At 47.2% G+C, this 12,347-nt stretch overlaps 1 protein-coding gene across 3 annotated transcripts in view; it reads left to right on the top strand.

Moving 5' to 3' along the window:
* MYRIP (myosin VIIA and Rab interacting protein) overlaps positions 1-3,535 on the top strand; it is a 371,862-nt gene extending 368,327 nt beyond the window's left edge. For all 3 annotated transcript variants that reach the window (XM_053903956.1, XM_053903959.1, XM_053903955.1), the window contains one exon: positions 1,320-3,535. In XM_053903956.1, the coding sequence (XP_053759931.1) occupies positions 1,320-1,352 (33 nt within the window). In that variant the 3' untranslated portion in view covers positions 1,353-3,535. The remainder of the gene's footprint in view (positions 1-1,319) is intronic.
* The last annotated feature ends 8,812 nt before the right edge of the window (positions 3,536-12,347 follow it).

Below are 12,347 nucleotides of genomic sequence, written 5' to 3'. Positions count from 1 at the left end.
GACCCATGAAAAGATGCTCAACACTACTCATCATCAGGGAAATACAAATCAAAACCACGATGAGATACCACCTCACACCTGTCAGAATGGCTAAAATTAACAACACAAGAAACAACAGGTGTTGGCAAGGATGTAGAGAAAGGGGAACCCTCTTGCACTGTTGGTGGGAATGCAAACTGGTGCAGCCACTCTGGAGAATAGTATGGAGGTTCCTCATATCAACAATAGCCAAACTGGGGAAAGAGCCCAAATGTCATCAACTGATGAATGGATAAAGAAGATGTGGTTTATATACACAATGGAAGATTACTCAGCCATCGAAAAGAATGAAATCTCGCCATTTGCAACAATGTGGATGGAGCTAGAATGTATTCTGCTAAGCGAAACAAGTCAATCAGAGAAAGACAAATACTGTATGATTTCACTCATACATGGAATTTAAGAAACAAAACACATGAACTTAAGGAAGTGGGGGTGGGAAGAGAAGAGAGGGAAGCAAACCACAAGAGACTCTGAACATAGGAAATTGGCCATGGGGGTGGTAATGGGAAGGGAATCAAATTAAATAACTGCTGTATTCCACATGCCAAATAAATTTCAGACAGATTAAAAAGTACAGGTAGGGGCACCTGGGTGGCTCAGTAGCTTGGGCATCCGACTTAGGCTCAGGTCATGATCTCATGAGTTTGTGAGTTCAAGCCCCACTTCGGGCTCTCTGCTGCCAGCTGGGAGCCTGCTTCGGACCCTCTGTCTGTCTCTGTGCCCCTCCCCTGCTTGTGCTCTGTCTCCCTCTGTCTCAAAAATAAATACTTTTTTAAAAAGTACAAGTAAAAAATGCATCACTTTTGGGGTGCCTGAGTGGCTCAGTCGGTTGAGTGTCCGACTCCGTTTTGGTTCAGGTCATGATCTCATAGTTCGTGGCTTCGAGCCTGCTTAGCATTCTCCTTCTCTCCCTCTCTCTCTCTGCTCCTCACCTGCTCATGTGCATGCAGGTGCACCCCTCTTTCTCTCCAAAATAAACTTTTTTTTAAGTATCATTTTTTAAATAATTAAATATTCCCAGTCAACGAGCACAAACATTTTTTATGATATAGAAAACAGGGGCACCTGGGTGGCTCAGTCGGCTAAGCATCCAGCTGTTGATCTCAGCTCAGGTCTTGATCTCAGGGTCTTGAGTTCAAGCCCTGCATTGGGCTCCATGTTGGGTGCGAAGCCTATTTAAAAAGAAAAAAAAAGAAAAAAAGCAGGAGACATTTTTAATTGCCTCTTCTTGCCCTTGCCAAGTGGCTGATGACCATGCGCTCATTGTCTCGCCGTAGGAGCCCAGTCTGGCGTCTGCTGTGATGTATTAGTGCCACGGAGCTCCACTGCCAGTGACCCACTGCCTCCGGCCGTACACGACAGTGCCTTGACCCAACAGCCATCCAATACTGTACCGATTTCCACCCGAGGAGGGGGCTTGGGGGGGCCATAGTGCACCACTGCACAGGGCTGTCCTGATACCTCACCCAGAAAGCAGCCCCAGACTTGAGCACTGCGGTCTTGCCCACTCGCTGCCTTAGGCTCCCAGGGGAATCCAAGACAGAAAACCGAGACGCTGGCTTCCAACAACAGAGCTCCCTGTTCAAAAGACGCATCTTCTCCGTGTTCGCTTCGCTACTGTGTGTTGTCTTTAAGATCTCTCTTTTTTTTTAATCCCTTTGATTCAACTGAAATTATATGTCAATAGTTATTTGTCCAAAGGAGAACCGTTGGGAGCTGGGGGGGCGGGGGGGGTGGAAAGAAGGGAGATGGAGATTATCGTTTAATTCAGCACCAGTTCTTACTAATCTCTCAAAACCACGTTTGTCCCACAAACGCTAAGGAAAAACGTGCAGATGTCCCCGCAGTGAACATCCGGACCGTCCCATCTGGGGAGCGCGCACCCGGCAAGGATGCAGGTCTCCCTTCAGCCGCCTCCTTCCTGGGAAGCTCCTAGCTACCCCTCTCCCCACACCACACGACCGTAACCAGTGGCCCAGTCATTTCCATCGCTTTGCAATCACACACCACGGAATGGAAAGTTCTGACTCACCCACGCCAGGCCCAGGTCTCTCTGAATCGAGGTCTCATGGAGAGTTTAAGGTTTCTCCTTGGACTCACTGACAGGTTCCCCACTGTGAAGGGGAGAGGAGCTTGAGAAAGCTCACCATTGGCTTAACTTTGGGGCGCTGTCTGGAATCCACGTGATGCAGCTTAGTGATGGCCGCGTCTAAGTGGATTCTAACCACATGAGAAAATGTCCTCCAGAATTTATTTCCCAGTAGATAATTCGGCAAAAGTAGTAGGATGACCTGAAAGGAAAAAAATGGTTAAAAGAATAGCCTGGGAAAGCTCACAGGCATGAAAAAAGCAAGGACAAACTGTGAGTTTAACAGACACACGAGCCGACACGTGCTCCACGTTTGTGGTCTCGAAGGCATGACCGTGTAGAGTGTGCTTGTAAAAGCCAGTGGAGCAGAATTCCGCTCAATGAACTGAGCATTTACAGCCTTTGTTAAAATTTGTCCCTGAGACATTCTGAATCTTAGGAAGAGAGCAAACGATGGGGGGCAAGGGGATAGTTTGACCGAAATGTTTTAAGTGACTGCTTTGAGGAAGGCAGTTTCTTCTCATTTTCATCCTCGGAGCAACCCTCTTCAGTAGGTATCCCCACTTTTCAGACTTGGAAACTGAGGGGGCCAGAGAGATTAGTTTGCCAAAGTCACACCTCTAAGCCAACTGTCATCGGAATGCCTCCCCAAAGCCTCACCCTGCGTTGGTTTCAACTTCTACCTTCTTTTGCTGCTACACACATTGCCAGACCTGATTTGCTGCTGAAATGTGTGTTCCGATCCATTCCTGATGCGATCTACCTATCTTCCGGTGACACCCTTTGCTGATCCTGTGTATGTGCTATCCAACAGAAGTGACTTCTTTGAAACACAGTAAATCTTGGCTTTTTGTTCTGTTGGTATGACTCAAAGCAGACAAATACAAATTTTAAAAACACAACAACAACAACAAAAGATCTGAGTTCCAAATCGAATGTTTCCTTTAAGAGGCATGAAAAGCAACTATCGGTGTGTTCCAGTGTTAATATTCAGTTTTCTTTGACAAAAATGTGTACTGTGTAAGCCTTGCAAAAAACAAAAACAAAAAAATAAACAAAAAGAAAAAAAAGAAGAAGCCTGCTCTATGGCGTTTGAAATTTTATAAAGGTTTCCTTGTGCCAAATAAGTGCAAAGATTTAATTTACTATTAAAAACCATAAGCATATGTTATAGTTTCGGAAGAATTATTTTGTCATCAAGTGATTTTGATCTTCAGTGTCAATATTTATATTTAGATTAATTTTTATAAATGAAAATATTTTAATGGTTTAAGAAAACGAGGACAATAAGACCATATCTTTGATGACTTCTGAAAGTTATGCTTGCCTTCATGTTATATGCACATCGCCAAGAATTACTGTCAAGAGAAATGATAAAGAAGTAAAAGTCATTTATGAAAATAATGTGTGTGGGGGTGTGGTTTTTGGGGGTTGGGGAAGACTGGGAGTGGAGAGGAGGCAGGGAAAGAAGTCAGTGGCCAGTCATCGGAGGGGCCGAGATTCAAGGCTGCTAGCCTCACACCCCACGTTCCTTCCAGTTACACCACTGGCTTTTCCATTGCTCGTTATCCTGAGAACGGAATTTCCCAGCATAAGCCCAGCAGTCTCAAAGCAGGAGACGGGAGGGGAGTGGTGTGATTTAATCCCTCAGGAGACCTTTTTGATTGTCATAACTTGGCGGGGCAGAGCGGGCGGGGGGGAGGGGGGGCGGGTGCTCCTGGCATACAGTGGAGAGTGGCCGGGGATGCTGGTAAATGCATAACCACCCACAACCAAGAGTTATCCAGTGCCAAATGTCCATAGTGCCCAGGCTGAGAACCCTTAGACCCTGCAGGTAAGCCTGGACATCATCGGGGAGGCCCCTGCCCATCCCTGCAGGGACTGCATAGCCAAGCAGGAAGCAGGACCGTGACTCTCCCAGAGTCTTGCACGGGATCGGTGGCAACTGTTGCTTCTCTGAGGCTGGCCTCCCCAGACCCTGGCCCCTGCCATCCCCGAAGAAGAGTAGGAACCCTCCTCTAACCTGAAATGAATGAATGAATAGTAATTCTAATAGAAGCCACCAGCCTTCTCTATCTGGTGGCCTAACACAGTAATACTCCAACTTGAGTGGCACCAGAATCACCTGTTAAGACACAGATCCATAGGATTCACCCGGTCATCTCTAGCTTTCTCCACACTCCCGTGAATGTGCCTGGCACATCGGTGTTTGCTAAGCATTGGTGACAAACGAGCTAACATTTAGGTCAACAGGGCATTTCAGATGGGGGAGAACAACATCGTCGACCCACCTGAAATTCTCTTCAGGCAGCGTTTCCTGGCTGGAGTTCCTGATTTCTCCATCCTTCCTCCCCACGGCCCCAGCCCTGCAGGATAGGATAGCAAGACAGTCAAGAGAGGCCAGTCACACTCAAGTGACGGGAACAGTCCGCCTCTCTAACCCGTAGAAGTCCCCAAAGCCTGTGTTGAGCAACCAATCGGCATCATCAGTGTAGGTTTTCAAGAGAATCCATTTGAGCCAACAATTTGAATATCAAGAGGGATGCGCAGCTGTGCTCACAGAAAAAGTACGGCACTTCTTGCTTCTGGGGTATTAGAGCAGTGTAATAAAAATATTTCCCCCTAAGAGGTCAGTGTTTGATTTGCCACAACAGCAACAAAAATGTGACCCAATAGTCAAGGCACGTGAAGGCTGCCAGAAAAAACTAGGCTCCACTCCTAGACTGTCCACGTCCTAGCTCCTTGGCCTGTCACCTTGTATGTGAAATGGGTTCTAGTGGTGTTAAAAGGTTCAATGAAATAACATGGGAGAAAACTCAGTAGAATCTTGGAGTACTATAGGTACTCAATGCTTGTGTCCTCCTTCTCTCGGGATAAGAAAATCCTTCACACACGAGCACCGTGACTTGTACGAAATGCTATGCCTCACTTTTCCTACTGATAGTAGAAAAGACCCTCGTTCTACAAATATGCACGCCTTTTACACCCTAACTCTGAGAAGAGGGCACCACCCTTGACATTGGGCTTGACCACGGGACGTGCCTTATGGTCGGTGGAACATACCTCTCTCAGTCCACTGGGGCTCTGTGATGAAATACCGGAGACCCAGCAGCTCATAAACAACAGGAATGTATTTCTCACCGTTCCGGAGGCTGGAAATCCAAGACCAGGGTGCCAGCATGGCCAGGTGCTGCCGGAAGCCGTTGCGGACTGCCATCTTCCCACTGTGTCCTCCCACGGTGGAAACAGGCGAGGAATCTCTCTGGCGCCTCCTTTAAAAATACACCAGTCCCAATTGGGAGGGCGGACCCCTCATGACCTAATCACCTCCCAAAAGCCCCACCTCCTTATACCATCACCTTAGGGGTTAGGTTTCAACATATGAATGGGGGGGGGGGGGGAGGCACATTCAAATCATAGCATTGGAGTCTCCAACCCTTGGTTTGGACTTGGCCACATGACTTGCTTTGGCCAATAAGATGTTACGGTGAGAGCTGCATAAGGGGCTTGAAATACGTTTATGGAGGTGGGTTTGTCCACTTACCTTTTGCCACTCTCTATGAGAACGTGTCACAGGTCCAAGGAACAGGGCCAGACCCAACCAACCTACAGCCTGCAGCCAAGCTTGGCTGAGCCCAGCCGAGATCAGCAGAGCCACCCCACCAACCTTTAGACAGACGAGCAAGAATAAACCACTGAATCTGGCAGTAGCTTATGACACAGGAATGGCTAATGGATACGCTACCTGAAAGATGAGTTTTATCACCTTAGATGAATCCTGCTGGGGAAGAAGTGAAGGTGAGTGGCTGTCAAAGAGAAAATCACGTGCCAGTATGAAGGATGCATAAGCAAACTATTGGGCTGTTTGTTTTCGACATTTCACAATTGATGTAGGCAACTTCTGTTAGGTTTCCATCACGCGCCCTAAAACATAGCATCGCTCTCTTGCTCTCACTCTCGCGTGTGCGCGTGTGCATGTGCGTGTGTGTATTGATCTCTCACAAAGGGTTCTCTTTCATTGAGATTTTCGATAAAACACTAAAGCACGGGAGACATTTGGTGTGTTCTTGTAAAAATAACCTCTCTCACAACAGCCACTCCATTTTCTCCCCGGGGAAGTATTTCCCATGCACAATTTGCATTCTACAGAACAGTTGGCTGTGCGAGCCTTCTGTCTCTGCAATTGAGTTCCAATTATGATAAAGTGCAGGTAAATGGAGCTGCATTTTAAAGAGTGTTCAAAGGGCTAGAAAACTTTAATACCCACTTCAAACACTGGAAACCTCAAAGAAGTTGTTTAGAAGGATCCAGGTTGGTAGAATCAAGTCCTACAATATGGAAAAGTATGTTTTATATCAAAGTTAATCAGGTTTCATAAAGATGAGAGCGTTAAGGTAGCGCTTCTCAGGGCGCCTGGGTGGCTCAGTTGGTTAAGTGTCTGACTTCAGCTCAGGTCGTGGTCTCGAGGTTCAGGAGCTCGAGCCCCCGGTCGGGCTCTCTGCTGTGAGCACAGAGTTTGCTTGGGATCCTCTGTCCCTCCTCTCTCTCTGACCCTTCCCCAATTGCACTCTTTCCCTCTCTGTCTCTCTCTCTCTCAAAAAATAAAAAATAAAAAATAAATAAGAACTCAAAAAAAGTAGTAGTCCAAAGTGGGATACAGATAACACACAAGGTATAGAATGTGGTCAACTGCAGACAGGTGAAAGAAAATACTAGAACTTCTATTTATACTTATTTTTTATCTGGAAGCAAGTTTACCAATATTAAATACATGATAGATGACAGTACATGTAAAGAATTTATAAATGAAACTACATCTTTTGAGCACGCATCATCAAACAGTTTTTACTCATGGCATATGTAGCCAAAAAGGTTTGGAGACCACCCACGAACTAGAACACCCAGTACACTTCTCATGACTCAAATTCCCCTTCGAGGTAGTCCCCACCCCTGCCCTGTCAGGGACCGTGCTAACTCTCAAGACATGACCCAGGGCTTGAAGGGCAGCGGAAAGCAGGGCAGAGGGGGGGAGGTCATCCTGAGAGCCCCAATCTATTGGTTTGCCTGGGATGAGTGTCCCTCCAACCCTTCAGAGAAAAGCTTTGGGTCAGTCTTGCCTTCCTTGCTCTCCCCCCACCCCCCCAGCCCAGGGAGGGAATGTCTACTTCCTGGCCAGCCATCTCAACTGAGCTTCTAAAGGACATCAGGGCATTTTTGCCCAGAAACAACCCAGGAGGCAGCCTTGAGGTGTGGGGATTTCCAATCAAGTGTCCTTGTGGCTCTCTGAAGCGGACCCAAGTTAAATCTCTGCTAGCAGAGGTAAGAGCCACGTGGCACTGTGAGGCAGGTGTAACAGCCTCTCCTCTATCCCGTTCTGCGTCCCTCCGGTTTATAGCCCCCAAAGCCCTCCAGCCAGGCAGGCTCAGCCGTTCACAAGCCCAGCAACCTAAGGACCTCCAGGAAGTCTACTTGCACAGGAAAAGGGCACCGAACATCCGTACATCTGCCATCTCTTAAGATCTCGCGTGAGTCCAGGAGAGGCTGTACTCTGCTCTGAGCAGAGCAATTTGGAGAGTATTCCCTTGGCCCTTCCCCGTCAAGTCTGCCAAGCTCTCAGTCTGTGCTTGCTCAGGAAGGTCTGCGAGACCTGAGAGCCTTGTGGCCTGAGGACCGCGAGAGCCACCTTCTTCCCCGTGTGCTGTGTGATCAAATGAAAAAGTGATGCTGGCCCAGAGCCAGGGTGTGCCACAGCCACGGGGTGTTAGGATGACAGGACGCGAAGGCACGTAATTGCCGTCCTCATTCATTGAGCAATATGGCCATTACTTAATGGAAGCTAAAAGAGCAGTTTGCAGGCAGTCGGGGTAGGATTTTTTGTCGCACTTCCGTCTCCAACACGCCCCCCCTGTTTTCTGGTAATGACAATAACTTGGCACTTTCAAGCCTGTCTTTCCTGGTTTATTCTTCCCTTCTGGCTTATTCATTTCATGACAAACGCACTCAGAAGTCAGAAAAAGATTGCCGTCTTTGAGGACGGGCCAGTCTTTAAAAGGGGAAGGCTGGACAAGCATTCTTTGCCCTGAGAAATGTAGACCATGTGTCGTGAATGCTCCACCGGGAACAGACTGTGAATGAGCATTTCCACCCCATTTGTAATGTGGGTCTTTGTAGGACCATCCTGGTGATGAATGGGTTTGCTCTCCTCAGTCTGGCAGAGTTGAGGTTCTTTTTTGTCTTTGAATGACACTGTTTTTGCTTTTGCTGTGCCCAGCAGCGATTCTTCCTAGTGACCACGGGCTATTGAAATGCTGACTATCTGAGGTTCAACAGCTCTGCTGATGTCACTCGGCCAAATGTCAGCTTGGTGCCCGTTGATTGTTGAACTGTCCGATGACAAAAGAATAATAAGTAAGTCCTTCTTGACTCGAAGGAGTTAGGATTCTGCTCTACCGGGCTCCACTCTGTCTTTGATTGCAGGGGAAAATAAACATCTTGGCTAATGCTGAAATAATAGATCTACAATGTGGTTAGAAAGCCCGTTTCAGGCATTGTCAGAGCTGGGCTGTACCAGATGGGAATTCTGGACCACAGCTCCTGGTAGGGTCCCATTTACCCTTTGTGGGTCACAAGCCATTAAAGCTAAGACCTTTCTCAACTCTGTGTCTTCCCACATCATATTCAATCCCCTGGAATGCCTCCCTCTGACTGGGAAAATCCCTACCTATTCTTTAAGAAGGCTGTGCTCAAGTGTCACCTCCTCTCTGATGGCGCCGGATCCCTCCCAGCCTAGGAGAATCCTAGTGTAACCCAGGTAGTTGGAGGGGGGTGCCACTCAAAATCTAGGTTCAAACCTATACTGGTTCAAACCCTTAATTCTATTTCCTGCGAAGCCCAAAGCCTTTCCCCAAAGTCTGTGAGTTTGTACTTTTGAAGATCTGTGGTTTCTGATCTCTGCTTCCCTGCTGCAGGCTCTGTTTCGCACTGCAACAATCCAGAGAGGAAATTTAAGCCCGTCGCCATTTGCATTTAAAACAACAACAAAGACAACAACCCACCATTTCTAAATAGTAGACCTCACTGAAGGGCTTCAGGGCAGCAGGAGCTGGCAGAGGTTGGGGGTGGCATGGGGGAGTGGGTGGGGGCATATACATGTCACCTAATGGCTAAAAATCCCACCGAGACATTCCTGTTCCTCAAAAGTCCTCTTTCCAACCAACAGTGGACTTTCCATATGGCACCAGTCTCCTGCTGTGCCCTGTCTTCTCCTCTCTGACCTCCAGGATTGCTTGGCCAACTCCACGGGCCTCCGTGATGTTTTGGCCCCACTGAAAACTCAAGGCATACAATCTGTCCCACTTTCTGCCCCAAGCACTTGCCCAGAGACACCTCTCCACCTATGCAGAGTGCCGGGACTCACTGTTAAGCTATCATTTTCCACCTAGTTGTGTGATTCACTCCTTCCTCTCTATGCAGACCATTTTGCATGTTCCCCCACCACCATCCCATTTATCACAGATAAATATCATTTATGTGCAAGTCTGGATCGATACAGTGAAATCCTACGTTTAGTCCATGATTTAAGGCAAGACATTGAAAAGTTTGGGAGGGAAGTGACCCAATCAGATTTGTGAGTTATTCTTTTTAATTGCTCTGGATTTTTAGCATAAGGAATACATTGCAGCAAGACAAAGATTATGGGGAAACTAATTCAGAGACTTCCCAGAGAGTGCAGGAACAAATCAAGACAGCTTGGATCAGGGCAGGGAGGAAGGAGAATTTCGGTGGATCCAGGAGACATTTTGGAGGCAAAAACGGGATTGGGGAATTGGTTGGATATGGGGAGTAAAAAAGATTGAGGTGTGAAATAAGGAAAACATTGCTCCCATTCACTGAACTGGCGGATGGTGAAGGAAGATGAATTCCTTTTGGGATATGTTCAATTTGAGATATTGGCCAAGTGGAGAGGTCCAGGAGGTAGGTGGGTCTACATTTGCAGAGATCAGGGCTGGAGGTGGAGATCAGAGGGCGACTGGGACATGGATGGAACCAGAAGTGTGCACATGGATGAGGTCACCAGGGGACTTTACAAAACCAGATAGGTACCGAGGGCCTGGACCTATGGAACCGTATTGGCCGAGGAAGAGCAGTCAGAAAGAAGGAAAACCAGGGGAGAATAATGTCTCAGGAAACAGGAAGTTTAAGAAGGAAAAAGCGAGTGGCCACTGACGACTCAAGTTGTGGGCACACCAGAAGACCTCAGGGTTCTGACTTGCTCGACTCCATTCCACCAACCAATATGGAAGTAGAGGCACACGAGTAAGCACAATCCAAATAAAAAGATCAGTTTGGGGTCATGTTGAGTATCAGGTGCTTTTGGAACATCTTGATAGAGATATCCAGGTGCAGATTAGAAACACACATTCACTCACTGAATTCAGCAGCATATGTTTAGTGTCTACCCTTTGCCAGGCACCAGATAGGTAAAAAGTAAAAGATTTGTAATTCCGCCCTCTGGCAGTCTGCAGTCTAGGAAGACACAGAATTCATGACGCTGGCATGCCCATTAGAGAAGGACATACAGTCAGAACTGGGTAGAGTCCTATTGCCCAGAGGCAGGCTGGGGGTGCAGGGGTGGCCAAAGATCGGTATTGAATATCTCAAATCTGGGTCTCTGGCTTGTCCCGTTTTATTTCATGTTCTCTCACATCTCCTTCCTGGTGCCTTTTTGTCCTTTATTTTGCCTGAATGACGCATCTGGGGTTTAGAATATCTGTTCCTGCTGTGAAAGAGCTTGTATTTCCTTTGATCTTCCGAATTTGTATTATACTACTTCAGGTTCTTAAGTGTGCTGGTGGTGGGGAGGGGAATCAGAATCCCCGGGGGTGCTTTTTAAGAATACACATGCCAGCCCATGCCAGCCCCCTTTCCCTACCAAAATTCTAATTTCACACAATCTTATTCCCTATCTGATAGAATAGGCAGTTAGCTAGATATTAGCAGGGAACAGGATTTTCTGACCATTAATCAAACAAACAAACAAACAAACGAATATAAATAAATAAAAATCCAGAACACAAACAGCTAGGAAAAGCCCCAGGGAGCACACATGTGCCTTTCCCTATAACCACTGCCCTAAAGCAACCTATAGCTTCATTACAATACATTTACTTTGTAGTTTCGACTCCCCTTTGGAAGGGAAGGCTGCCATGACAGTTTGGACAAGGACCCTATAGGGCCAAAAATTCCCCCCTCCCAACCAGTAGGAGGGTCCCTTAGTTGACTGGAAGCAATCTCAGAGACTGCCCTAGCTATGGAGGCAAAAGCATAAAAAGAGAAGTCACCCCCCAGCCCTGGTGCATTTGCCGTCTCTGAGCCTGCCTGCTGTCCCATCCTGAGAGTGTACTTCTGCTTTTGAACTTTCTAATAAAGCCTCGCTTACTTGAGAGTTTGGCTCTGCATTCTTTCTTGGACGAACTCAAGAACCGGGGTCTGCACAGAGGCAGGGAAGGGACCCACCCTCGACACAGCCCCCTCCGCACCCAGGCCCAAGGCAATAGTGAGGCTGAAAACAGGTGTTCAAGGGTTGGAGGCAGATGCGGAGGATCAAGAAGAAAAAGCAGAGAGAAGGGAAGAAAGGCAGGAAGGCCCCCAGATTTCCTGCTAGGGCTGTTGGGTCAGTAGCTGAAACAATGGAACAGATACGGGATATAGTAGTTCTTGCTGTTACTCTGAAGTTTGCTTAGATTTTTGCTTGAACTGATTTTCCCACCACTCCTGTAACTTAGCACCCCAGCTGTGTAGCGGTGATGTCCCCACCGCTAACCATGCAATTACATAGAAAAAATAGGGGGGTGCCTAGGTGGCTCAGTCAGTCGAGCGTCTGACTCTTGATCTCGGCTCAGGTCATAATCTCATGGTTCATGAGTTCGAGCCCCTCGTGGGACTCTGCACTGACAGAGCAGAGCCTGCTTGGGATTCACTCTCTCCCTTGCTCCCTGCCCCTCCCCTGCTCACTCTGTCTCTCAAAATAAATAAATAAGCTTTTTTAAAAAAGAAAAATATATGTGTTTGCTATGAAAACCAGATTTGGTTTTTGAAACTGGGTACTTATTTTGGAACCTCTGACATTGCAAAGGGGAAACTAACGGCATTTCTATACATCAAGCACATATACAAAGTCATAATAAGATTGGGTACTTTTAATACAACTGTTTCT

Source organism: Panthera pardus, unplaced genomic scaffold (assembly GCF_024362965.1).
Source record: "Panthera pardus isolate Hobbes unplaced genomic scaffold, ASM2436296v1 HiC_scaffold_16, whole genome shotgun sequence".
NCBI lineage: Eukaryota > Metazoa > Chordata > Mammalia > Carnivora > Felidae > Panthera > Panthera pardus.
Note: the sequence above shows the minus strand (reverse complement) of the source record. Positions and strands in the feature narration are given on the sequence as shown.